The sequence below is a fragment of the Bradysia coprophila genome, unplaced genomic scaffold, assembly GCF_014529535.1.
Source record: "Bradysia coprophila strain Holo2 unplaced genomic scaffold, BU_Bcop_v1 contig_232, whole genome shotgun sequence".
In the NCBI taxonomy this organism is placed as follows: domain Eukaryota; kingdom Metazoa; phylum Arthropoda; class Insecta; order Diptera; family Sciaridae; genus Bradysia; species Bradysia coprophila.
In genome coordinates, this window is record NW_023503493.1 from 1,121,975 (window position 1) to 1,148,428 (window position 26,454).

A 26,454-nucleotide genomic window follows, 5' to 3' on the forward strand; every position below is an offset into this window, starting at 1 on the left:
TTTTCGATGATCTACGTTTTCCGCACACAGGCTATCGCGGTCCTTAAAATTTGCAAAATTCGATACGCCCTAATAGTTACTCTGTTACACTGACGCGCGCTGTAGTAGTGGAACCGTATAAAGATGTAGAAGAATCTTTGTTTGCATGAGTGTACCAGCTAAATTTCGCTGACGCCCTCTGTAGTATAAGGCGAACGAATACCAAATTGTTTCCCGAATATTGTTGGAATCAGGGTGCTTTCAGCTGCTTCCATGGATGCATAATTCAGCACAGAATACTTGTGTGTCGTCAATAAAACGTTCGTCTACTGGTTTCTCGACGCCAGTAGTAAATAAAAGCAAACACCCGGCACATCTTCATTAAGGTATCTCGTTTGTATTTCTCTTAATTGATCAAAAAGAATTCGATTCACAATGCCTATTTACGACAAAAAATAAATAAAATGAAAAATTCCTACTCTAATATGCGTCTCGGTTCTGTCTTTTTTCTCTATTCACTTAGCTGCCAACCATCCGTAAAATAACGTAAAACAATAATTCGGTAAATAATCTCGTACGCAAGCCCAGTGCAACGACCAGAACCAGCTTAAACCATACCGACAATTCGTTGTATAAAATTAGAGATTCACAAAATAAAACCGTCACCAAACAACTTTATTGCTTGCCCGATGCGAAAGTTGACCATTACATGGCAGTTTGCTCACTGCGAAAATGATCGATTACAAGAAGAATATTTTCGGTTTGTTTCACGTGGCTTCCTAAGGGATAATCAACTTTCGCATGGGGTGGTCAATAAACCAGAATACATTGGATGCTGAGAAAGTAATTCGGAAACAATTTTGTCGTACTTGCTTCGGTAACTGTCTTTTCGGTAAGTGTAGTTGTATAGTAGTTGTATAGTGTAGTTGTCCAAAAGACAGTTACCAAAGATTGTTCCTCACACGAGTGAGCTTCCCTCTACGGTAAAAATTGTTACCTCATGCAATGAATTACTTTCGCTGCATCCAATGTAATCTACTATTACTTATCGAATGAGTTCGATAAACAATCACACAAATTAGCATGTAAAACTACAGCAGTTCAGCTACAAAGTCTCCATCCCGTTCTCGGATTGGAGCTTGAAATGTTGAGCCAGTAAATTCATAGATCTGAAAAAAAAGTGAGATGAAATGTTCATTGCCGAGAATACAGTTGAGGAAGAGGTTTCATTGTCAGGAAAATGTCAGATCAGCGCTAAAGTATTGGTTGTGGGAACATTGATTTACTTCAGTGAACATTTCCACTAAATTCTACAGCAGGGTTACATGCCGGATGCTTTCAACGACTCTGAATGACAGCTTCGGTGTTGCGGGGAAGAAGATTGTCTTTGCACAAGTATCTTTACAGTTAATAGGGCGGTTCGAGGAGCAATTAAGATTCACATCTCTTTCATTTAGCTAGGGCTCTAGTAAACGTGCGTTTCTGTCGTAAGTCTATGTGTAAGTACAGGCTCAGACTCGGCTATTCGAATCAAAATACCCAATTAACCAAATTCTTCCTCTCCGAAAATTCGGAGTTCCTTCGGAAACGAACAATAGCGACGAACAATTCGGAATTCCTTTGGAAAACGAACAATAGATGTCGCTATTGGTCGTTTCCGAAGGAACTCCGAATTTTCGGAAAGGAAGAATTTGGTTAATTGGGATATGGAAGTGAATGATAGCCAACATATCTGATAGATTCCCGAGTAAAATTAAAAGTCTCAAAACTTCGAAAAGAGACGTCTCACGGTCTCAAATCCTTTGTATTGTGAGACGTGAGACGTTTCTTTTCGAACCTTTCAGACTTTTATTTTTACTCGGGGTTTTCAACTATATTTTTCAGAGTGTTTTGAGTGTTTGTGTTAAAAACTGTTGACAATGTGTTGACAATTCGGAAACTACTCCGCAACATTCGGAAACGACTCCGAAACATTCGGAACACTCCGAAACATTGGTTAACGACTCCGGATCAATCGGAAGCGACTCCGAAACATGGGGAAATGACTGCGACATATTCGGAAATGTCACTGAATGATTCGGAAAAAACTCTGAAACATTTGGAAATGGCTTTAAAACATTCAGAAACTGATACGAAATATTCGGAAACGACTCCGTAACATTCGGACATGATTCCGAGACATTCGAAAACTACTCCGCAACATTCGGAAATGACTCCGAAGCATGCGTTAACGACATTGAATCATTGAGAATGACTTAGAATCATTCGTAATGACTCCCTAAACATTCAGGAACGACGCCAAAACATTCGGAAATGACTACGACTCATTCGTAATGACTCCGAAACATCCAGAAATGACTCCGAAACATTCGAAAACGACTCTAAAGCATTCGTTAACGACATAGAATCATTCGGAATGCCTCTGAAACATTCACAAACGACTCAGAAACATTCGAAAATGACTCTGAATCATTCGTTAACGACATCGAATCATCCGTAATGACTCCGAAACATTCGGAAGCGACTCCGAAACATGGGGAAATGACTGCGACATATTCGGAAATGTCACTGAATAATTCGGAAAAAAAAACTCTGAAACATTTGGAAATGGCTTTAAAACATTCAGAAACTGATACGAAATATTCGGAAACGACTCCGTAACATTCGGACATGATTCCGAGACATTCGAAAACTACTCCGCAACATTCGGAAATGACTCCGAAGCATGCGGTAACGACATTGAATCATTGAGAATGATTTAGAATCATTCGTAATGACTCCTAAACATTCAGGAACGACGCCAAAACATTCGGAAATGACTCCGACTCATTCGTAATGACTCCGAAACATCCACAAAAGGCTCCGAAACATTCTAAAACGACTCTAAAGCATTCGTTAACGACATAGAATCATTCGGAATGCCTCTGAAACATTCACAAACGACTCAGAAACATTCGAAAATGACTCTGAATCATTCGTTAACGACATCGAATCATCCGAAATGACTCCGAAACATTCGGAAGCGACTCCGAAACATTTGAAAACGACTGTGCATGCGCCCAAACCAGTTGTTGTCATTATGCCATTTTCCAGCTATTCATTAGCAACTCCAAACAACTTTCCTTGTTTTATGAACCAGTGCTTCAGTGAACCACAACCAAAACTTACCGATGGAGGTCGACTGTTATTCCGCAGTGTTGCATAGTCCGCAATTTCACCCATCTGGGACACATTCCGCGGCTGAATTGTGGCATACGTATTGTCGCCATGCTGTGATGTTTCATATGAATCGCGTCTAGCCAGCTGCACAAAAAAAATCAATTTTTAAAGAAAATTTTCTATCGAACGACGGAATTCGTTTTCTCCTTAACTAACCGGCGGACTAGATTGCATCATTTCCGGTTCGGAAAACACTTGCATCGTCAGTTCTTGCTCTTCGTACAGTTTGAGTTTTCTGGGGAAGAAAAGAGAAATTCCGAAACATTTCTTCGTGTTGCGAATCGAAAAGTTCCCTTACTGTTCAATCCACAGCGGATTCTCGGTGGTACTCAGGTCTTCGACGATTTGTTTTTTAATCAGAGCATCCTTTCGTCTTGTCTCTGTTGGTATGGACACCGACCAATGCTTCAAGCAACAGCACAATACCAGGAAGCTTATGGTTCCCACGAACAGAACAATCAGCAAGGCCACCAGTCCAGCTAGCGCCAAATCAAACTCTTCTTCCACATACTTCGAATGGGCTGGAACGATGTTTTCAATCGCAAAGCCGCTGTAATAGTCCTATTGGGCAATGGATGTTTAGAGGGTTCGGTTGGCACAACGACAGTTTCGATTTCGACTTCATACCTTCAGAAAATCGTAATGCGAATCGATGACCTTCAAAATGTCATCGACTGGAACAATGGTCTGCGTGGACGGTTCAACGGCATGGAAAAACATGTCACACCAATCCATCCGGATACGGCCCATCGAATCAACGTGGTACCGAATTTCGTCGATGATGATCCGCTTTTGTGTGGCATTCTGCAGTTCTTCGATCACTTCGTTCTGTTCGGTGTGCACCTCTGCCGGTGGACGGGACAGGATGACTCTGACTAGTTGTTCCGGATTGAAGACCCAAACCTGGAGAATTCAATCAATTTCGAATGGTTTAGTGGTGTTTGGTCATTCTTTTGATTCTGTGCCTGCCACTTACAAACACTTTGGCTAATGCCTCTCGTTCTGGCGATTCCGTTTCTTTGGCAACAATGTCCAACTCGAAATGATCCTGGTTGTATTCGGCCATATACGAAGCAGTCGACAGACGTCCATCCCGCGATACAACAAACGGGCTGGGAACGATCGATCCGGTGGACTTAACGTTCCCATACTTGTACAAATTGGACGCCACGATGAGCATGTCGAATGTTGAATTCGCTCCAAGATCTTTGTCTGTCGCATTCAGAACGGCTACCAATTGATTCAGTGAAGATTTGGCATTGACACCGGCATAGTATACCTGCAGGTTAAGTCAAATGCGTGAGAACTCCGTCCGAACAGTCGACAATTCGACAAACCTTTCTCTCAAACACTGGCGGATTGTCGTTCTCATCCAAAACGAGAATCTGCACCTTGGCCACAGAGTTGTCAGTGTCCAGAGTTTTAATGGAAAATGCGGCTCGTTCGGCATCGGTGACATGAAGCTCTGATTTGATGCTAGCCAGGATGTACAGATTAAAGACGTCCACAGCCTCTCGGTCCAATGTTTTGTTGGCGTACAGATCGCCGCTCGTTTTGTCCAAATAGAACGATGAGTTTTCGTTGCCCATGAGCATGTAGTAGTAGACGTTGGCCGTGGAGTGTTTGTCCACGATTGTTGCTTGTACCTTGCCTTGGATGAAAGACGATCGAAATTAGATGGAATCGGGAGAATTGGATTCAAAATGACCGGAGGCAGTCACATACCAATTCGCATGTCCCGGCCGTTATTCTCCACCACAAAGAAACGGTACGGATTGGATGATGTCGGAAATTCTGGTCGGTTTTCACTTTCGTCGACCAAATTGATGGTCAAAAATCGTAGCGTTTCGAACGACGGATTGCCCTGATCCTTAACTGCCAATATGATCTCGAATCTGCGGGAGGTTGGTCGGATTCGATTAGATTCTGGAAACTGTCGCCGAATCTTGATCAACTTACTTGGACTGCTTCTTTCGATCTAACGGCCGATTGGTACGCAATTCACCCGATATTTCGTCAATGCTAAAGTCGTCGGTGTCCTGCACGATATGGTTGTTGACCTAAAAGCAGTCACAATAATCAAATTGCAAATCGGACAAAATGGATTTTATTGGCTGCCCTATGCGAAAGTTGACCATTACATAGCAGTTCGCCGGTTGTGAAAATGATCCATTACTCACTCGTGTGTTTCTGTGCCATTTGCTTCGGTTACTGTCATTTCGGCTCCTTGTCTCACCTTCGCCTCGGATAAACAAACTCAACACTTGTTGAAAAGACAGCTACACCGAAGCTTGTTGCTCGAGAAACACATGAATGAGTTTGCAAGTATCTCAAAATCGCTGCCTCTCATGTAATGAATTACTTTCGAGCAGCCCATCCGTAATCTACATTCCCAATTCAGACCGATCATTTACCTGCAAATGGTACTTGATCTTCCCATTATCACCCGTATCATTATCGTACGCTTTCACAATCAGAACCAAATGATTTGCCGGAATTTGTGTCTAAAAATGAAAAGATGAAAATTCAATTCGCGCGCAAATTTTCAAATTCAATTTTCTTGATTTACGCCTTGAATGTCCACCGAAGAATTGGTTAGCGCCGGATTCGTGATAACCGGTCGATGGTTGTTAATGCTTTGTATGTCAATGACAATTTCAGCATTGTCGGTGAATGGTCCCGTGCCGAGGCCGTCGCGTGCCTCAACTTGCAGTACGAATTTACCTGGAATTGAAATTGTGGAGTTACCTGAAGAGATCGGTCAGTCAATCAGCATTTTGAACAAGCATGGTTTAGAGGCGGGGATCATAATGAGTCACGTATGTCACGCGTCACTGCAATTTCTATCACTTTCTAGCACATTTTTATCCACATAAAGGACACCTTACGAGATTTTACCGAAATTTGCTTTTTCGGTAAATTTAGGTAGATCTCGGCAATTTTCAATTTTTTCAGCAAGGAAAACCGACGCCTTTTTTCGTTCAGTGTGTTCAATTTTAGACAAATTTTCCGATTTTTTGGTGAAATTATGCCGTCAATGGAAAATGTTCTCAATAAGATACAGGGCCAAATTTGTGAAATTTATGAAATTAGAACAAAATTTGTTCAACAAACGTCGATAAATTTTGCAAAGTTTCGTTAAATTTCACTCCAAATTTCGCCATATTTCAAGAAATTCTTCTAATTTCGTACAATTTTACAAATTTCGTTAATTTTTCCGAATTTCGTAAAGTTTCGTTCAATTTTGCAAAGTTTCGTTAAATTTGGTTGAATATCACAAAGTTTCGTTTAATTTCGTTAAGTTTCGTTCAAGTTCGAAAAATTTCGTTAACGAAATTTGGAGGAATTTAACGAAAGAACGTTACCACTTAATGTCAGCTTTTGGCCTACACATCCTTAAAATCGATTTTTAACCGTGAAGCCATGATGACACATTTTTGGCCAAATGGAGAAAAATTTAGAAGACAAAATTATCTCCATTTTTCCAAAAATGTGTCATCATAGCTTCACGGTTAAAAATCGATTTAAATGCTGACATTTAAGTGGAAATGTTTTTCGTTTAATTTCTCCAAATTTCGTTAAATTTTCGTTAAATTTCACAAATTTCGTCAAATTTCAAAAATCTTTCAAAGTTTCGTTAAACATTTTAAAATTTCACAAATTTCGTTAAATTTTCGTTAAATTTTACAAATTTCGTCAAATTTTCAAATATTCCCGAATTTTGCATAATTTCGTTAAATTTCACAAATAACAGGTCCTGGATGAAACATCATCGAATATGGGCTTATTCTAAAGCAGAGATGCGCACAGATCATTTACAGCCAATACATGGTCACTCAAGATGTACTTTGTACTTCACAAGAGGTCACAACCGTTCGCAACTATGGAAAATGTATGGAAAATTACAAAAAAATCTTTTCTTTGGAGGTTTTAACTGTTCTTAGTGAAGGTCTTAAGCAATATTGTTAACACAAATATTTGCGTAAAAGATACTCGATTTTCCATACATTTTTCATAGCTGGGAGCCCCTTGTGACCTCTTAGGAAGTACAAAATTCATCTTGAGCGACCATTTATTGACAGTAAATGATCGGTGCGCATCTTAGCTTTATAAGAAACCCATAAGCAAGCAAGCAATTGAGTTTCTGTTCATTTTATGAAGTCAAATAAATGAGGTTTTCCACCTACTACGAAGTAGGAGGAAAGGAACATTTTCAAGGCCGACTTCAACTAACTTTGTGGTGCGCAACACAAAATATCTGGGGTGTATTATACATGGAACGCAAGAGGGTAAGTCCAGCTACAAAGCCAGCAGGAATGTCCAAATATTTACCATATTTTGAGTCATAAGTCCAGAACGGGTGGCTGCCCTTACCGATGATTAGATTATACTCTTTGTGAAGGCCAGTCAAATGCCTATATTTCTACAAAATTTCAACTTTCAGAAATATGTCGATCTAGAGCTATCACAAAAAAACTGTTTTCGAGACCCCTTGACACGCTATTGCCTTTCACGTGTTCACTCCGAAAATGGGAAACTAACCGAAGACGTAAAAGATACATATTTCTTAGAATTGAAAGACGATTCAAACGAGCTTGCCCGGATCGCCGAACCATTCTATTAATTTTCACCAAAATTGGTTCAAGTTTTAACGATATCACTCTTAAATGCCAGCTTTTGGCCTACACATTCTTAAAATCGATTTTTAACCTTGAAGCCATGATGGCACATTTTTGGCCAAATGAAGAAAAATGGCGATCGTCTTCTACATTTGTGCCATCATGGTTTCAAGGTTAAATATCGATTTTAAGAATGTGTAGGTCAAAAGCTGACATTTAAGTGGTAAGGTCAAGGGTAAGGTGCTTTCGTTCAATTTCTCCAAATTTTGTCTTTCTCCAAAATTCGTTAAATTATTCCAAATTATAGAATTTCGTCAAATTTACAAATCTTTCCGAGTTTCGTTAAACATCACCAAATTTCAAAAATTTCTTCAAATTTCAAAAATTTCTTCAAATTTTAAAAATTTCTCCAAATTTCAAAAATTTCGTTAAATTTCGTTAAATTTCACAAACAACAGGCCCTGGATAAAACAACACCGAAAACGGTGTCAACAACAACAGCGTTAACTGTCGAGCTAATTTTGTATTCCGAACCATGAGTCAGACGCTATTTGTCATTTACAAATTTCCTAGAATAGCTGAAACAATTACGAAATTTGTCAATTGGAATTTTTGATAACATCTGGCCCAATGATTTTCAATTGTTTTTTTAGATCAAGGTAAGAGGGGGAAACCACTAGCCGGATAGTTGTGCCCAGGTACCACACAAGTTCAATTTGTTCAATAAAAATTCGAGAAATTCAATTAATTTCGAATTTTTAATTCCAACAGAATTCTATTTAATCTGTCTCTGTCATTCCACCAGTGACTTCCCCCCTTGATCAAAGTTCCATAGGCTGCTCTAATACATATATCCAGACAGTGAGATCGGTTCGACAACTCAGTCTCTTCGAACTATTTCAATCGCAACCACGCACCCCGATAAACATCGAAATGAAATTATTCGTTTACGTCATTTTCTTCTTAATGGCATTCTTGCAGGTGAGGTCACATCAAGACTATTTTTTTTATAAAATTGACAAAACAAGAATGGAAAATGAAATTGGTTTTCTTTGTTTTCCGCAGTTCATAACGGCATCGCCAACAGCCGAAGCAGAGCCCACCATTCGTAGAGTGATTCGTAATCGAATTATTCGCAATCAAATTGGAAAATGAGATGAGACATCATTCATCGTTTGCCAGCAGGTTGTTTTGTTGATTAATAAATGAGTTTTTGTTTTTGAAGTGGAAGTTTTTTGCTTGATGCGCACCACTTTTCGTGGGACAAACAACAAACTGTTATAATTGTATATAAATTGGAATCTGGAGTCAGTGGCCTTTTTGATAAATTTTCTGGTAGGTCCAATGCCTAATATTTCTCTAAGTCTTGCCAAATTTCGATAAATTTTGCAAAGTTTCGTTCAATTTACTCAATCTTCGTTCAATTTCACAAAGTTTCGTGTATTTTAGTCAAGCTTCGTTCAATCTCGTTAAATTTTCTAAATTTTCGTTCAATTTCACAAAGTTTCGTCCAATTTAGTGAAGCTTCATTCAATTTCGCAAAGTGTTGTTCAATTTCGTTAAATTTCACAAGTTTCGTCTAAAGTCAAGGTTCGTTCAATTTCGTAAAGTTTTGTTCAATTTCACAAAGTTTCGTCCAATTTAGTCAAGCTTCGTTCAATTTCGCAAAGTGTTGTTCAATTTCGTTAATTTTCACAAGTTTCGTCTAAAGTCAAGGTTCGTTCAATTTCGTAAAGTTTTGTTCAATTTCACAAAGTTTCGTCCAATTTAGTCAAGCTTCGTTCAATTTCGCAAAGTGTTGTTCAATTTCGTTAAATTTCACAAGTTTCGTCTAAAGTCAAGGTTCGTTCAATTTCGTAAAGTTTTGTTCAATTTCACAAAGTTTCGTCCAATTTAGTGAAGCTTCGTTCAATTTCGCAAAGTGTTGTTCAATTTCGTTAAATTTCACAAGTTTCGTCTAAAGTCAAGGTTCGTTCAATTTCGTAAAGTTTTGTTCAATTTCACAAAGTTTCGTCCAATTTAGTGAAGCTTCGTTTAATTTCGCAAAGTGTTGTTCAATTTCGTTAAATTTCACAAGTTTCGTCTAAAGTCAAGGTTCGTTCAATTTCGTAAAGTTTTGTTCAATTTCACAAAGTTTCGTCCAATTTAGTGAAGCTTCGTTTAATTTCGCAAAGTGTTGTTCAATTTCGTTAAATTTCACAAGTTTCGTCTAAAGTCAAGGTTCGTTCAATTTCGTAAAGTTTTGTTCAATTTCACAAAGTTTCGTCCAATTTAGTCAAGCTACGTTCAATTTCGCAAAGTGTTGTTCAATTTCGTTAATTTTCACAAGTTTCGTCTAAAGTCAAGGTTCGTTCAATTTCGTAAAGTTTTGTTCAATTTCACAAAGTTTCGTCCAATTTAGTGAAGCTTCGTTTAATTTCGCAAAGTGTTGTTCAATTTCGTTAAATTTCACAAGTTTCGTCTAAAGTCAAGGTTCGTTCAATTTCGTAAAGTTTTGTTCAATTTCACAAAGTTTCGTCCAATTTAGTCAAGCTTCGTTCAATTTCGCAAAGTGTTGTTCAATTTCGTTAAATTTCACAAGTTTCGTCTAAAGTCAAGGTTCGTTCAATTTCGTAAAGTTTTGTTCAATTTCACAAAGTTTCGTCCAATTTAGTGAAGCTTCGTTTAATTTCGCAAAGTGTTGTTCAATTTCGTTAAATTTCACAAGTTTCGTCTAAAGTCAAGGTTCGTTCAATTTCGTAAAGTTTTGTTCAATTTCACAAAGTTTCGTCCAATTTAGTCAAGCTTCGTTCAATTTCGCAAAGTGTTGTTCAATTTCGTTAAATTTCACAAGTTTCGTCTAAAGTCAAGGTTCGTTCAATTTCGTAAAGTTTTGTTCAATTTCACAAAGTTTCGTCCAATTTAGTCAAGCTTCGTTCAATTTCGCAAAGTGTTGTTCAATTTCGTTAAATTTCACAAGTTTCGTCTAAAGTCAAGGTTCGTTCAATTTCGTAAAGTTTTGTTCAATTTCACAAAGTTTCGTCCAATTTAGTGAAGCTTCGTTTAATTTCGCAAAGTGTTGTTCAATTTCGTTAAATTTCACAAGTTTCGTCTAAAGTCAAGGTTCGTTCAATTTCGTAAAGTTTTGTTCAATTTCACAAAGTTTCGTCCAATTTAGTGAAGCTTCGTTTAATTTCGCAAAGTGTTGTTCAATTTCGTTAAATTTCACAAGTTTCGTCTAAAGTCAAGGTTCGTTCAATTTCGTAAAGTTTTGTTCAATTTCACAAAGTTTCGTCCAATTTAGTCAAGCTACGTTCAATTTCGCAAAGTGTTGTTCAATTTCGTTAATTTTCACAAGTTTCGTCTAAAGTCAAGGTTCGTTCAATTTCGTAAAGTTTTGTTCAATTTCACAAAGTTTCGTCCAATTTAGTGAAGCTTCGTTTAATTTCGCAAAGTGTTGTTCAATTTCGTTAAATTTCACAAGTTTCGTCTAAAGTCAAGGTTCGTTCAATTTCGTAAAGTTTTGTTCAATTTCACAAAGTTTCGTCCAATTTAGTCAAGCTTCGTTCAATTTCGCAAAGTGTTGTTCAATTTCGTTAAATTTCACAAGTTTCGTCTAAAGTCAAGGTTCGTTCAATTTCGTAAAGTTTTGTTCAATTTCACAAAGCTTCGTCCAATTTAGTCAAGCTTCGTTCAATTTCGCAAAGTGTTGTTCAATTTCGTTAAATTTCACAAGTTTCGCCTAAAGTCAAGCTTCGTTCAATTTCGCAAAGTGTTGTTCAATTTCACAAAGCTTCGTCCAATTTAGTCAAGCTTCGTTCAATTTCGCAAAGTGTTGTTCAATTTCGTTAATTTTCACAAGTTTCGTCTAAAGTCAAGGTTCGTTCAATTTCGTAAAGTTTTGTTCAATTTCACAAAGTTTCGTCCAATTTAGTGAAGCTTCGTTTAATTTCGCAAAGTGTTGTTCAATTTCGTTAAATTTCACAAGTTTCGTCTAAAGTCAAGGTTCGTTCAATTTCGTAAAGTTTTGTTCAATTTCACAAAGTTTCGTCCAATTTAGTCAAGCTTCGTTCAATTTCGCAAAGTGTTGTTCAATTTCGTTAAATTTCACAAGTTTCGTCTAAAGTCAAGGTTCGTTCAATTTCGTAAAGTTTTGTTCAATTTCACAAAGTTTCGTCCAATTTAGTCAAGCTTCGTTCAATTTCGCAAAGTGTTGTTCAATTTCGTTAAATTTCACAAGTTTCGTCTAAAGTCAAGGTTCGTTCAATTTCGTAAAGTTTTGTTCAATTTCACAAAGTTTCGTCCAATTTAGTGAAGCTTCGTTTAATTTCGCAAAGTGTTGTTCAATTTCGTTAAATTTCACAAGTTTCGTCTAAAGTCAAGGTTCGTTCAATTTCGTAAAGTTTTGTTCAATTTCACAAAGTTTCGTCCAATTTAGTCAAGCTTCGTTCAATTTCGCAAAGTGTTGTTCAATTTCGTTAAATTTCACAAGTTTCGTCTAAAGTCAAGGTTCGTTCAATTTCGTAAAGTTTTGTTCAATTTCACAAAGTTTCGTCCAATTTAGTGAAGCTTCGTTTAATTTCGCAAAGTGTTGTTCAATTTCGTTAAATTTCACAAGTTTCGTCTAAAGTCAAGGTTCGTTCAATTTCGTAAAGTTTTGTTCAATTTCACAAAGCTTCGTCCAATTTAGTCAAGCTTCGTTCAATTTCGCAAAGTGTTGTTCAATTTCGTTAATTTTCACAAGTTTCGTCTAAAGTCAAGGTTCGTTCAATTTCGTAAAGTTTTGTTCAATTTCACAAAGTTTCGTCCAATTTAGTCAAGCTTCGTTCAATTTCGCAAAGTGTTGTTCAATTTCGTTAAATTTCACAAGTTTCGTCTAAAGTCAAGGTTCGTTCAATTTCGTAAAGTTTTGTTCAATTTCACAAAGTTTCGTCCAATTTAGTGAAGCTTCGTTTAATTTCGCAAAGTGTTGTTCAATTTCGTTAATTTTCACAAGTTTCGTCTAAAGTCAAGGTTCGTTCAATTTCGTAAAGTTTTGTTCAATTTCACAAAGTTTCGTCCAATTTAGTCAAGCTTCGTTCAATTTCGCAAAGTGTTGTTCAATTTCGTTAAATTTCACAAGTTTAGTCTAAAGTCAAGCTTCGTTCAATTTCGCAAAGTGTTGTTCAATTTCGTTAAATTTCACAATTTTCGTCAAAAGTCAATGTTCGTTCAATTTCGTAAAGTTTTGTTCAATTTCACAAAGTTTCGTCCAATTTAGTCAAGCTTCGTTTAATTTCGCAAAGTGTTGTTCAATTTCGTTAAATTTCACAAGTTTCGTCTAAAGTCAAGGTTCGTTCAATTTCGTAAAGTTTTGTTCAATTTCACAAAGTTTCGTCCAATTTAGTCAAGCTACGTTCAATTTCGCAAAGTGTTGTTCAATTTCGTTAAATTTCACAAGTTTAGTCTAAAGTCAAGCTTCGTTCAATTTCGCAAAGTGTTGTTCAATTTCGTTAAATTTCACAATTTTCGTCAAAAGTCAATGTTCGTTCAATTTCGTAAAGTTTTGTTCAATTTCACAAAGTTTCGTCCAATTTAGTCAAGCTTCGTTCAATTTCGCAAAGTGTTGTTCAATTTCGTTAAATTTCACAATTTTCGTCAAAAGTCAAGGTTCGTTCAATTTCGTAAAGTTTTGTTCAATTTCACAAAGTTTCGTCCAATTTAGTCAAGCTACGTTCAATTTCTTTGATATTTCGTTAAATTTGACAATATTTCGAATTTCCCTACAGGATTTTCACATATACCGTCGTGTAGCTTGAAGCTTCGCTCGATATATGACAACTCTCTGAAAGAGAGCCTATAATCATGAAAACATTTTCGTAAAAATTCTCGAAGTTCTTTTCACGATTATAGCTCCAAACATTCTTAATATTCGAGTAGATCTAAATCTGAGTCGTATCTCTAGAGAAATCATAATTTATGCGAATTCTGATCGGTACGATTAGCAACGGATTCTGAAGCACTTCTTTTCTGTCTAAGTACTCTCAGACTGATTCAAAATCGTTTAGATGACCTTACCTTTTAAGCCATTCAAACTTCTCTTCGGATACAAAATTCCCGAGTTAGCATCTAGTGTGAACAAATCGTCCTTGTCCGATTTGATGAAGTACTTTATTTCACCGAACGTTCCGTCGTCCTTATCTGTAGCGTGTAACTGTGAAAAAAGAAGGCAAATGGATTCACTTTTTTGCGCAAGAGGAACAGAGGCAGTCCGTTTTTACCTGTAGTATCGCAGCTGGAGGATACAGAGCGGCGTTCTGATAATGGAAAAGAAAATCAATCGATCGATTGGAATGGCTTCAAATGACTCAATGACAACATTTTCTACTTACGGATGCGACCGAAGCGTAGTACATGCTTTGCGAAAAAATGGGCGAATTGTCGTTCACATCCAAGACAATTATGGATATCTATGGCGAGACGTTCGCTTTAATTCTGTCAATTTGTTCACACAGTGAAAAGAACATACCGGTACGGCACTCGATTTCCTTGTAGTTACTGCACCCTTATCTGATGCAATTCCAGTCAAACTGATTTCACTGTACGTTTCCCTATCCAACACCGTGCTGTTCAGAACAATGATAATTCCGCTGTCCTGTTCGATTTGGAAGTTTTTACTCTGTTCACCGACCAGAGCGTATGCTATTTCACCGAAAGCACCTGCAAGAAAGCCCAGCATATGAATAAGTGGAATTCTCATCCACAGCAACTGACTGTTCGACCCTTACCATCATCGTCGTCTTTGGCATCAATCTTCCCGATGACCGTTCCTTTGGGCGAATTTTCCAGCACTTTGAACACATACTCGGCCATGTAAAATACGGGATCATTGTCGTTCGTATTTATTACATCGACCGAAATGGTAGCCGTTGATGTCAGTTGTGGAATGCCAGTGTCCGTGACGGTAGCAATCAAATTGATTTGTTTGATTTTTTCGAAATCAATTCGTTTTACGGACTGAATGAGTCCTAATGGTTTCCATAGAGATAAGGAAAAAAATATTGAATTTACTGGTAATGGACCCTGACTCATGAAAAGAGTTTTACCTGTGCTTGGATTGACTTCAAAGTAGTCGTTCGGTTCCAATTTGTACTCATCAATATTTGAGTCTGCATCGGTGGCCTGCAATTTGGTCAGAACGGTTCCGATTTGTTGTTCTTCAAGGACTTGAAAGTTTAGTTTCGGTGATGAGGGTGTCCAGGGTGGTGTGAACTCCTGTGGAAAATAGAAATTTCATGTCAAGACAGCAGCTTACATATTGGGATGAGAGATGATTCCGCTGGCACTTCCTAACTTCCATTGGATTTTTCGACGGATTTGGGTTATTTTTGACATGAGGAAGGTGTTTCAAGGTTGGTTCCGAAATTTTGGGATGACAGACGATTCCTCTGGCACTTCCTAACTTCCATTGGATTTTTCGACGGATTTGGGTTCTTTTTGACATGAGGAAGGTGTTTCAAGGTTGGTTCCGAAATTTTGGGATGACAGACGATTCCTCTGGCACTTCCTAACTTCCATTGGATTTTTCGACGGATTTGGGTTCTTTTTGACATGAAGAAGGTGTTCCAAGGTTGGTTCCTAAATTTTGGGATGACAGACGATTCCTCTGGCACTTCCTAACTTCCATCGGATTTTTCGACGGATTTGGGTTATTTTCGACATGAGGAAGGTGTTCCAAGGTTGGTTCCGAAATTTTGGGATGACAGACGATTCCTCTGGCACTTCCTAACTTCCATCGGATTTTTCGACGGATTTGGGTTATTTTCGACATGAGGAAGGTGTTCCAAGGTTGGTTCCGAAATTTTGGGATGACAGACGATTCCTCTGGCACATCCTAACTTCCATCGGATTTTTCGACGGATTTGGGTTATTTTCGACATGAGGAAGGTGTTTCAAGGTTGGTTCCGAAATTTTGGGATGACAGACGATTCCTCTGGCACTTCCTAACTTCCATCGGATTTTTCGACGGATTTGGGTTATTTTCGACATGAGGAAGGTGTTCCAAGGTTGGTTCCGAAATTTTGGGATGACAGACGATTCCTCTGGCACATCCTAACTTCCATCGGATTTTTCGACGGATTTGGGTTATTTTCGACATGAGGAAGGTGTTTCAAGGTTGGTTCCGAAATTTTGGGATGACAGACGATTCCTCTGGCACTTCCTAACTTCCATCGGATTTTTCGACGGATTTGGGTTATTTTCGACATGAGTGAGGTATTCCAATGTTGGTTTCCAAATTTTGGGATGACAGATGATTCCTCTGGCACTTCCCAACTTCCATTGGATCTTTCGACGGATTTGGGTTATTTTCGACATGAGTGAGGTGTTCCAAGGTTGGTTCCCAAATTTTGGGATGACAGATCATTCCTCTTGTTCCCTCATTCTTCGTGTAACGCATCATTTTCACAGGTGGCAACTGCCACGTAATGGTCAAATTTGCATGGCGCAGTCAATATAATCTTTTACTTCATTTGTTTATTGTTAACCGGATATCATGACAGTCGATATCAGCTACCCTTTTCACTTTTTTTTCATGGTCACGTTAACTGTTTAAGTTTATAGTAGTCATCCACGATCTCGTTGCAGGGGCAACAGAAAAACCAAACCATTCAAACGCAGTACACGCAGCAAATTTCTCCGAGATAAACGTCTCGTCAAAGACGTGATGATTTTCTACAAATTACTTTGTATTCCGCCCAATTTCGAAATATTTATGACAGGCGTATATACCTGCTGGTGTCTGTGCTCTAGGGACATTTTATCGATTCACCATTTACTGGACAAAACGGATGCGGTGAGATATTTGTTTTTGTTTGTCGTACCATCGAGTTCACCGAGAGAATATTGTTCCTCCCGCAGTGTTGGTCAACAAATGGTTCCGAGGAAAAAATTTTCGTCACATTCTTGAAATACTCCGTCGTATCCCTTCACATTTTCCAATTCATTCTCGCTTATGCCATGTTAGCAGCCGGAGCGTTGACAATGTAACCGTTTTTTTAGATCACTCTCGTTACACTGACAAGATGGATTTCTCTCGTTGTCATTTCAGATATCCGATTCTATTCAACAGATCAGCTAAGCTACTAAATCCGATAATCGTAGCGTGCACGCTACGGCAACTGTATTCCAATTCAGTGGCCATTATTCTCGGTGCATTGTTGTGCTACTTAAGCGGAAGCAATTTCCAGGAATTTCAATGCTTTTTCGGAAGATTTTTGGTCAATACGATCGTGTCGTATTATATCACGTAAGGGTCAACCCGTAAAATGATCCTAGGTCGAGAGAGCCGAGGAATGAAACCTACAAAAGCCTTAGATTCTCACAATACCTAACACGGAAAATGTTTGTTCAGGCAGTTTACTTTTCGTTGCGTTTCGGATGCGGAGGAACTATTAGAACTTCGCCGAAATTGTCAAAGTTTTAGCTATTTTCTCAACTACTTCAGCTCAGTGCACTGACATAACCATTTTTGGAAGTTTACCTGTGCCAGGTAATTTGTCTCCAGGTAACTTCACATGTAAACTTAAATTACCTGCAGCAGGTAACGTACTTTTCTTATGAGGAAAAAGACTACCTGGACACAAGTTACCTGCCACAGGTAATATTCAAAAAGTCATGGAAATTCGAAGTCCTGGCCGACCGTTGTTCGAAGTAGTTTTTCCCCTCGTGAATACATCTTAGTGAATCACTTCCGCAGCATCCAATCTGTAATCTACATTATCGTCAGGCACGCTGCTCTTTGCAGTAACATTTTCGTTACCAAATTTCTGCCATTTAAGCTGACTGATTGCCACAACGAAACATTCTTCGTCTTATGGCATAGTATTCAAACTGCGGTCTCACGTCCCTTCTAAGTCGATCCACGTGCGCATTAAATGGAACATTTCGTTTCCAGATGCTCTTACAAGGACTTTCAACGGTACATTCGGCGAGGAACAGCATTTGTGGCTTCTCGAGAAGCTCAGGTAATCGAAAAAACTTTCTCGAAAATTTCACTTTGTAAAACGAGACGATTCCAGCGAAATTACGTGTCCAACAGACCAGCAATATGCGAGACTAGAAGTGAGAATAGCTTTGTCACCGATTGGAACTATCGTTCCGGAAAGAAATTCATGGACCGAACGGTGTCGTCTCTTGGACAGAACAAGGTTTTCAAACGATTTTTTTGTGTGACGATTGGGATTGTCAGGTTGTTTGATCATTCACTTTCCAGACGTTGCCGTCAGTGTCGAGTATTCCGGAAGATATCGACTCATTGCTATCTACATCCTCGATACCGACTATGGCAACCAGTAAGTCGAAGGAAATTTTTCAAATCAATTTAATTCAACGCAAAACCAAAGCCGACCTTTTATCGTTTACGATTACAAAGCAAGCAAATTAAATCAACGACTTGGACTACACAACCGTTGTGTCTGTTGTAGCACTTATGACTAGAGTAACAAATTTCAAAAGTCACTTACCGGCGGCAGTTCATTCACATCAATGATTGTGATAACAAGCATGCCCTTTCCTTGTTGTATTGTCGATGCCGTTGTGTCCGTGACCAGAGTCGTAATTCGGATCACCTAAACCGAACACGACACGTTAATGTATACTCAGTTCGACGAACCGACTCCCGATAGTTCTTACCGCGAATTTGTCCCGATCCAACTTCTTCGTAACCGAAACTCTTCCCGTCCGATCAATGGAAAACAATTCTTTGAACTCATCGTCGCTGGTCACTTCATTGCCGTCTTTATCGACGGCAGTGATCGGTTCCGTTGCAGCATAGTTCAGAGCTTCACTTGTTGCAATATCCGGATCCAATGCGACCAGTGTATAGAATGATGTTCCCACTTCGGTATCCTCTCGCACCTATTACACGAAACGAAAAATTTCGGTGAAATTTACGCAACGAATACAGTAAATCAGTTGACGCTACCTCTGCCCGTTGAGTAGCTGGTGTAAAGTACGGATCCTTGTCGTTACTGTTCACAATGGTGACGGTAATCGAAGCTGTGCCTGACAGACTCGGAATACCTAAACATAAAACGGAGACGAACATTGAACCAACGGATGCTCTTCCTCAACACGACGCAATTTCTCACCCTGATCGGCAGCCACAATTTCCATTTGGTATGTGTTCCGCTTGTCGTAGTCCAATTTCCGAGTTATCGTCACCACTCCGGTTCGATTATCTATCGCAAAGTCGTCGAAACTTCCTTGCTGTATCCGGTATCGAATTTCGGCATTCACTCCGGTATCGAGATCGGTTGCATTCACTTGCAGAATGTCAACGCCTGAACGCGGTGGAAGAGAATTAGTCGATTGATATCGCTCGATCAGTCATAAAAAGTCGTCTCGCGAGTTTTAATGAATTTTGATTGCTGGATACTGTAAAGCGGTCAAAGTTTCCAAACAAATTTTTTTACGTTGGCTCCGGGAATCAGTAGGAACCGGTAAAAACCTTTAAAACTTTAAAACTTTTCGGAATGGAAATTCGATAGCTGGCCGATCTCTGGCATATCAAAGTATCAGAAACCTCAGCCCTACGAAGCATCAGTAGTTTCCTTTAACATTTTTTTCATAGAAAAGTCTGGGGATTGACGAGCGCTTCGAACGATTTTTAGCGTATTTTCTCGAAAAATCATAGAACCATGGTGCGGTTCCATGATCTGCAACTATGTGACTAATCCTGAGTCGTCCCACATTCATCCCAAAGTTAGAATTCAAGAAAAACAACCTTCCTAGCAGTTTCTTTGTAGTCTCTCTTTGATTCGAGGAAATTTTCAGGTGTCTAGAAGTCGGTTCCGAGGAATCCATAATTCCGAAAGGTTCACCTTCTCCCGTCTGTAGGACAAGTGCTTCCATTAGATTTTTCAGTTATTTTCTGGATTTGAGGAAAGATTGAGGTTTCTAGAAGTTTAGTTCATAGAATTCCGTGATTCCGAAAGGTTCACCTTCTCCCAGTGGAACTCTGGGAGGACAAGTACTTCCATCAACTTTTTGAGTTCTTTTCTAGATATGAGGAAAGATTCAGATTTCTAGAGGTCAGTTCTTAGAATTCCATCACTCTTAAAGGTTCACCTTCTCCCATTGTAAGAACTCTGGTAGGACAAGTGCTTCCATCAGTTGTTTGAGTAAACATTCGGGTTTCTAGAAGGCAGTTCCTAAAATTCCGTGACTCCGAAAGGTTCACCTTCTCCCAATGGAGGACAAGTACTTCCATCAACTTTTTGAGTTCTTTTCTAGATTTGAGGAAAGATTCAGATTTCTAGAGGTCAGTTCTTAGAATTCCATCACTCTTAGAGGTTCACCTTCTCCCATTGTAAGAACTCTGGTAGGACACGTGCTTCCATCAGTTGTTTGAGTAAACATTCGGGTTTCTAGAAGGCAGTTCCTAAAATTCCGTGACTCCGAAAGGTTCACCTTCTCCCAATGGAGGACAAGTACTTCCATCAACTTTTTGAGTTCTTTTCTAGATTTGAGGAAAGATTCAGATTTCTAGAATTCCATCACTCCCAAAGGTTCACCTTCTCCCATTGTAAGAACTCTAGGAGGACAAGTGCTTCCATCAGATTTTTGAGTTCTTTTCTGGATTTGAGGAAATCTTCAGATTTCTAGAAGTCAGTTCCCAGAATTCCGTGACTCCGAAAGGTTCACCTTCTCCCAGTGTAAGTTCTATGGGAGGACAGGTGCTTCCATCAGATTTTTGAGTTCTTTTCTGGATTTCAAGAAATATTAGAATTCTCTGACTCCGAAAGGTCCACCTTCTCCCAGTGTAAGAACTCTGGGAGGACAAGTACTTCCATCAACTTTTTGAGTTCTTTTCTAGATTTGAGGAAAGATTCAGATTTCTAGAGGTCAGTTCTTAGAATTCCATCACTCTTAAAGGTTCACCTTCTCCCATTGTAAGAACTCTGGTAGGACAAGTGCGTCCATCAGTTGTTTGAGTAAACATTCGGGTTTCTAGAAGGCAGTTCCTAAAATTCCGTGACTCCGAAAGGTTCACCTTCTCCCAATGGAGGACAAGTACTTCCATCAACTTTTTGAGTTCTTTTCTAGATTTGAGGAAAGATTCAGATTTCTAGAGGTCAGTTCTTAGAATTCCATCACTCTTAAAGGTTCACCTTCTCCCATTGTAAGAACTCTGGTAGGACAGGTGCGTCCATCAGTTGTTTGAGTAATCATTCGGGTTTCTAGAAGGCAGTTCCTAAAATTCCGTGACTCCGAAAGGTTCACCTTCTCCCAATGGAGGACAAGTACTTCCATCAACTTTTTGAGTTCTTTTCTAGATTTGAGGAAAGATTCAGATTTCTAGAATTCCATCACTCCCAAAGGTTCACCTTCTCCCATTGTAAGAACTCTAGGAGGACAAGTGCTTCCATCAGATTTTTGAGTTCTTTTCTGGATTTGAGGAAATCTTCAGATTTCTAGAAGTCAGTTCCCAGAATTCCGTGACTCCGAAAGGTTCACCTTCTCCCAGTGTAAGTACTATGGGAGGACAGGTGCTTCCATCAGATTTTTGAGTTCTTTTCTGGATTTCAAGAAATATTAGAATTCTCTGACTCCGAAAAGTTCACCTTCTTCCCAGTGTAGGAACTGTAGGACAAGTACTTCCATCAGCTTTTTGAGTTCTTTTCTAAATTTGAGGAAATATTCAGATTTCTAGAAGTCAGTTCCCGGAATTCCGTGACTCCAATAGGTCAATCTGTTTTTGCAGTTCCTTTAAGAGTAATGGATCTCTAGGAACTGACCTCTAGAAACATGAAGATTTCCTCTAATCCAGTGAAGACTACAAAAAACTGCTGGAAATCTTCTTTGTTCTTGAGTTTCTCGAGCGAGATGACATAGCAGCCCGAACTAAAGGTGTGACTATCTTACCAACATCCGTGTTTTCTGCTATCGATGCCATGTAGCTGTTTTGTAGAAATTGCGGCGCATGATTGTTCACATCCCGTATGGTTATATTCACGTCACACAACGTGGTGTGCAGACCATCAGTTGCCTGTTGGAGAAATCGCATTACAGATCGAACTTCGGTTCAGCTAGATCCAAAACTCACCTCAACACTGAAGAACACCTTGTCCGAATGCAAACGGTTCACATCCAGCGAATTTGTGTCGTTGATGAACAACTGTCCGGATCGTTTGTCGATCGTAAATAGTTTTGAAACGAGATCGTCGCCAATCAATCTGAAAAGCGATTCGAACAAATTAGTTTCCTGTCCGAGATGCGATGGGATGGTCAGGCGTTAAGTCTGGAAGAATCCACATTACCTGTAATTGATGTCCGAAATGGTATCCGGATCTCTGGCCTTAATAAACATCGGCGGATCGAATGCCGTAGCTCCCTCGTCCAGTGACGCCCGATACAGAGGACTTTCACAAACTGGCGGCGAATCGTTTGCATCGATAACAGTTATTCGAAGCGAGACCACCGTAGCCTGACCCTTTCCCTCGTCATCGGTTGCTTTGTACGACAGAAAGTAAACGGGTTGCGTCTCGTAATCCAAACACGGCGCCACACCCGGCACACTTTCCGTCCGGATCATTTGATCGTTGTAGTCGTCCACGACGTACGTATTTCTGTCGATGTCATACTCATCGTTCACGTCCATCATCGTTCGGTAGGACAGTTCATTGCCGGTCATTTCGGTATTCGAATCGATTTCGATGACGCCGGTTTTTGCCACGAGCGTTAGATTGACGTTCTTGGAATTCTGTGCATCGAAGACGTTCTCTTCCGAGTACGTGTCACGCCGGTGTCTCGTAGCATTTTGTGGACATTTGGCCACAGTAATTGCACCAGTCATTGAATCAACGTGGAATAATTCGGCGCCGGTGCCGGATAGTGAATAGCGAATTCCTTGCTCGCCGAACTCGCCCGAATCCAAATCTTTGGCCGAAATTGTCGTTATCAGTTGGCCGGGATGTGCCGTTTCTGTGATTAGTGGAAATGTGAATGTTGCTGTGTAGGGTGAACGGGGATCCATTACTTACCTAAGACACTAATCGAATATGATTCCTCGTCGAACACGGGCCGATTGTCGTTCGTATCTTGGATGGAAACTGTAATTGTTGCCGTCGATGATTTATTTCCTGTGCCAGTCTCCTGAGCGATGACCTTGAGACAGAAAAACTAGAAATTTCTTGCGTTTGCTGTGCGAACTCCCACCACCTACCAAAACAATAAATTTCCTCTGATTCGGATTCTCGTAATCCAACGATCCATTTGCCACGCGAATACTGACTTGTGACGATCCGATCACTTGCTTCGGCTCTACATCGAACACGCCGGAAACGTCTTCCAAACGCAGACTGAACGCGGCATTTTGTCCCTGAAAATACCGACACGAAATTACGAATTGCGGTGCTGGTCTTGGCCAGAACACCTACCACATCCGGATCGGTGACGGTTATTTCCAGTGGAAGAGGAGTACCAACGGCCGTATTTTCGGACAACGACACGAAATAGTTGTTTTGGTTGAATGTTGGCGGCGAGTCGTTTACATCCCGAATGGTAATGGAGGCTTGTGTGGTGGAAACGGTTGAGTCATCATTCACGGGTATTCCATTGACCAGTTCTCGTGCCTGCATTAAGACATAGAGTCATTGTTCGATGTTCCTTAACTCGAGCGAATAAAGACTTACTCTCACTATCACCACAATTAGACCAGTTGCATCTTCCAGTGCTTCCTTATCCAGCGGTTTAGCTGTTCTCAATTCACCGGTTTTGTCATTCAACAGAAAATAGTCCATTGGATCTGTAAGAATGAGTCGTCGATTAGGGGTGATCAGAATTTAACGTCTGGGGCGCAAGTTACTTGTGATCAGATCGTAGGCAATTTTTCTCGGCTGGCCACGATCGCCATCGCGAGCTTGTATTGTCATTACCAGCGTACCGATCGGACTGTCTTCGTCGATAACGGCTGCAAGCGATCCTTGAAATATCGGCGGAGTATTCTGCACATCGTTGACACGAATTTCCAAACCGGTGCTGGATGTATGCGTGCCGTCCTGAAGGAATTTTTGTTTGTTATTGGTTAAGGATCGGATCGGGTTCGGGTTGACCTGTTTCAATTGAGGTTGACTCGAACCGGATCTCAACACGACGAGCCTGAAGTGAGACTTCAAGTTCGACCCAAACTTGACCTGAACTTGAAATTTTCGATTTCGGGTTCAACCCGAACCGGGCTCGAACCTGAAACGGTTCGATTGGAATCTGACCCGAACCGGAACTTTTACTTTTGGATTTGACAAGAACATGATTTGAACCTGAAATTTTTCGAACCCGATCTGATCCATCCTGAAATTTCAGGTTCAGGACATTTTCTGGTCAAACCTGAAAGTGAAATTTTAGGTTTGAGTCACATTTAGGTCGAACAATTTCAGGTTCGAGTCCAATTCGGTTTTAGGTTTAGACCATTTTCGGATCAAACCTAAAAATGATTTCAGAATCGGGTCACATTCAGGTCGAACAGTTTCAGGTTCAAGTCCAATTCGAGTTTAGGTTTAGGTCATTTTCGAGTGAAACCTGAAATTGAACTTTCAGGTTCGGGTCACATTCAGGTCGAACAATTTCAGGTTCGAGTCCAATTCGGGTTTAGGTTTAGGTCATTTTCGAATGAAACCTAAAAGTGAAATTTCATGTTCGGGCTCGGATTCAGGTCGAACAATTTCAGGTTTGAGTCCAATTCTGGTTTAGGTTTAGGTCATTTTCGGATCAAACCTGAAATTGAACTTTCAGGTTCGGGTCACATTCAGGTCGAACAATTTAAGGTTCGAGTCCAATTCTGGTTTAGGTCATGTTTGGGTCAAACCTGAAAGTGATTTCAAAATCGGGTCAGATTCAGGTCGAACAATTTCAGGTTTGAGTCCAATTCTGGTTTAGGTTTAGGTCATTTTCGGATCAAACCTGAAATTGAACTTTCAGGTTCGGGACACATTCAGGTTCGAGTCCAATTCTGGTATGTGTTTAGGTCATTTTCGGATCAAACCAAAAAGTTATTTCGGAATCGGGTCACATTCAGGTCGAACAATTTCAGGTTCGAGCCCAATTCTGGTTTAGGTTTAGGTCATTTTCGGATCAAACCTGAAATTGAACTTTCAGGTTCGGGTCACATTCAGGTCGAACAATTTCAGGTTTGAGTCCAATTCTGGTTTAGGTTTAGGTCATGTTTGGGTCAAACCTGAAAGTGATTTCAGAATCGGGTCAGATTCAGGTCGAACAATTTCACGTTTGAATCTAATTCGGGTTTAGGTCATTTTCTGGTTTGAGTTTAGGTCATTTTCGGATCAAACCAAAAAGTGATTTCGGAATCGGGTCACATTCAGGTCGAACAATTTCAGGTTCGAGCCCAATTCTGGTTTAGGTTTAGGTCATTTTCGGATCAAACTTGAAATTGAACTTTCAGGTTCGGGTCACATTCAGGTCGAACAATTTCAGGTTTGAGTCCAATTCTGGTTTAGGTTTAGGTCATGTTTGGGTCAAACCTAAAAGTGATTTCAGAATCGGGTCAGATTCAGGTCGAACAATTTCACATTTGAATCTAATTCGGGTTTAGGTTTAGGTCATGTTTGGGTCAAACCTAAAAGTGATTTCAGAATCGGGTCAGATTCAGGTCGAACAATTTCACATTTGAATCTAATTCGGGTTTAGGTCATTTTCTGGTTTATTAGGTTTAGGTCATTTTCGGTTCAAACCTGAAATTGAACTTTCAGGTTTGGGTCACATTCAGGTCGAACAATTTCAGGTTCGAGTTGAATTCGGGTTTAGGTTTAGGTCATTTTTGGATCAAACCTAAAAGTGATTTCAGAATCAGGACACATTCAGGTCGAACAATTTCAGGTTCGAGTCCAATTCTGGTATAGGTCCGGTTCGGGTTGAACCCGAAATCGAAAATTACAGGCTCAGGTCAACATCGGATCGAACCTGAAATCTCAGTTCAGGTTTGAGTCGAAATCAGGTTCGAAATAGACCGAACCCGACTCGTTCCGAGCATCAAAAGAATCTTTAAAGAGACTTCCATCCAGAACGACTCAGTAGTTGAAGGAGCAAAGGTCATATGACCGACTTACCGATGCCAACAAATTGATGTGATAAATCATTTGTTCGTTGTAGTCGAGCGGCTCCTTCAGCACAACCACCGCTTTCAGAAAATCTTGTTCGCTTTTCAGTGACTCAACGGAAAATCTGGAAAGTTTTCATGAAAAATAGAAAAAAAATTGTTTAGCCTGTCGGCCATCCCTAGCTCAGCGACATACATTTGGCAAGCGTTCAGATTCTGACTCTGTGCCAGACAAGTTACATTCAAATTTTCACCGACTTTGTCCTTATCCGTCACCCATATCGAATCGAACACAGTCGTCCCCGGTAGCGCATCCTCGCTTATTTCGCATTCGTATGGCACCTGGAAATGAGAAGCGAATCAAGAACGGAGTCTATCGTTGCGCAACAATTCCTTTATTACATTTTGAAACGACGGCGCATTGTCGTTTTCGTCCAAAATTATAACATTTATTGGCACTTTGACGAGATTATCATTTTCCGAATCGTGATCCGGATCGAGACGATCCTTTATGGTGACCAGAAATGACAGCGTGTCGTGTAACTATCATTAAATAGATGGATCCGA

The 26,454-nt window shown here is 39.8% G+C and overlaps 2 protein-coding genes and 1 long non-coding RNA gene across 3 annotated transcripts in view; 2 read left to right on the forward strand and 1 right to left on the reverse strand.

Annotated features, from left to right (window-relative positions):
* Nucleotides 1-351: 351 nt before the first annotated feature.
* Nucleotides 352-26,454, reverse strand: part of LOC119075771 (cadherin-87A) — a 33,058-nt gene continuing 6,955 nt past the window's right edge. Inside the window, exons 4-35 of the mRNA XM_037182318.1 lie at nucleotides 26,290-26,430; nucleotides 26,084-26,229; nucleotides 25,898-26,012; nucleotides 23,644-23,836; nucleotides 23,471-23,583; nucleotides 23,216-23,410; nucleotides 23,002-23,157; nucleotides 22,820-22,943; nucleotides 22,097-22,760; nucleotides 21,883-22,012; nucleotides 21,702-21,825; nucleotides 18,926-19,117; nucleotides 18,760-18,857; nucleotides 18,468-18,692; nucleotides 18,299-18,403; nucleotides 14,882-15,050; nucleotides 14,564-14,803; nucleotides 14,305-14,495; nucleotides 14,168-14,245; nucleotides 14,057-14,092; nucleotides 13,854-13,989; nucleotides 5,768-5,922; nucleotides 5,613-5,702; nucleotides 5,158-5,258; nucleotides 4,924-5,093; nucleotides 4,536-4,849; nucleotides 4,175-4,477; nucleotides 3,826-4,101; nucleotides 3,497-3,759; nucleotides 3,355-3,433; nucleotides 3,148-3,282; nucleotides 352-1,148 (exon numbers count right to left, since the gene is read on the reverse strand). Of these exons, the coding sequence (XP_037038213.1) occupies nucleotides 1,071-1,148; nucleotides 3,148-3,282; nucleotides 3,355-3,433; nucleotides 3,497-3,759; nucleotides 3,826-4,101; nucleotides 4,175-4,477; nucleotides 4,536-4,849; nucleotides 4,924-5,093; nucleotides 5,158-5,258; nucleotides 5,613-5,702; nucleotides 5,768-5,922; nucleotides 13,854-13,989; nucleotides 14,057-14,092; nucleotides 14,168-14,245; nucleotides 14,305-14,495; nucleotides 14,564-14,803; nucleotides 14,882-15,050; nucleotides 18,299-18,403; nucleotides 18,468-18,692; nucleotides 18,760-18,857; nucleotides 18,926-19,117; nucleotides 21,702-21,825; nucleotides 21,883-22,012; nucleotides 22,097-22,760; nucleotides 22,820-22,943; nucleotides 23,002-23,157; nucleotides 23,216-23,410; nucleotides 23,471-23,583; nucleotides 23,644-23,836; nucleotides 25,898-26,012; nucleotides 26,084-26,229; nucleotides 26,290-26,430 (5,535 nt within the window). The 3' untranslated portion in view covers nucleotides 352-1,070. The remainder of the gene's footprint in view (nucleotides 1,149-3,147; nucleotides 3,283-3,354; nucleotides 3,434-3,496; nucleotides 3,760-3,825; nucleotides 4,102-4,174; nucleotides 4,478-4,535; nucleotides 4,850-4,923; nucleotides 5,094-5,157; nucleotides 5,259-5,612; nucleotides 5,703-5,767; nucleotides 5,923-13,853; nucleotides 13,990-14,056; nucleotides 14,093-14,167; nucleotides 14,246-14,304; nucleotides 14,496-14,563; nucleotides 14,804-14,881; nucleotides 15,051-18,298; nucleotides 18,404-18,467; nucleotides 18,693-18,759; nucleotides 18,858-18,925; nucleotides 19,118-21,701; nucleotides 21,826-21,882; nucleotides 22,013-22,096; nucleotides 22,761-22,819; nucleotides 22,944-23,001; nucleotides 23,158-23,215; nucleotides 23,411-23,470; nucleotides 23,584-23,643; nucleotides 23,837-25,897; nucleotides 26,013-26,083; nucleotides 26,230-26,289; nucleotides 26,431-26,454) is intronic.
* Nucleotides 8,643-9,041, forward strand: LOC119075819. Its single transcript, XR_005087459.1, has 2 exons — nucleotides 8,643-8,798; nucleotides 8,883-9,041. It is a non-coding gene; the product is annotated as an uncharacterized LOC119075819 (long non-coding RNA).
* Nucleotides 16,426-18,235, forward strand: LOC119075807. The gene is made up of 6 exons (XM_037182374.1): nucleotides 16,426-16,629; nucleotides 16,695-16,819; nucleotides 16,885-17,082; nucleotides 17,731-17,800; nucleotides 17,855-17,983; nucleotides 18,049-18,235. Exons 1-6 carry the CDS (start codon nucleotides 16,501-16,503, stop codon nucleotides 18,217-18,219), a joined length of 822 nt encoding a protein of 273 aa, XP_037038269.1. The 5' UTR covers nucleotides 16,426-16,500; the 3' UTR covers nucleotides 18,220-18,235.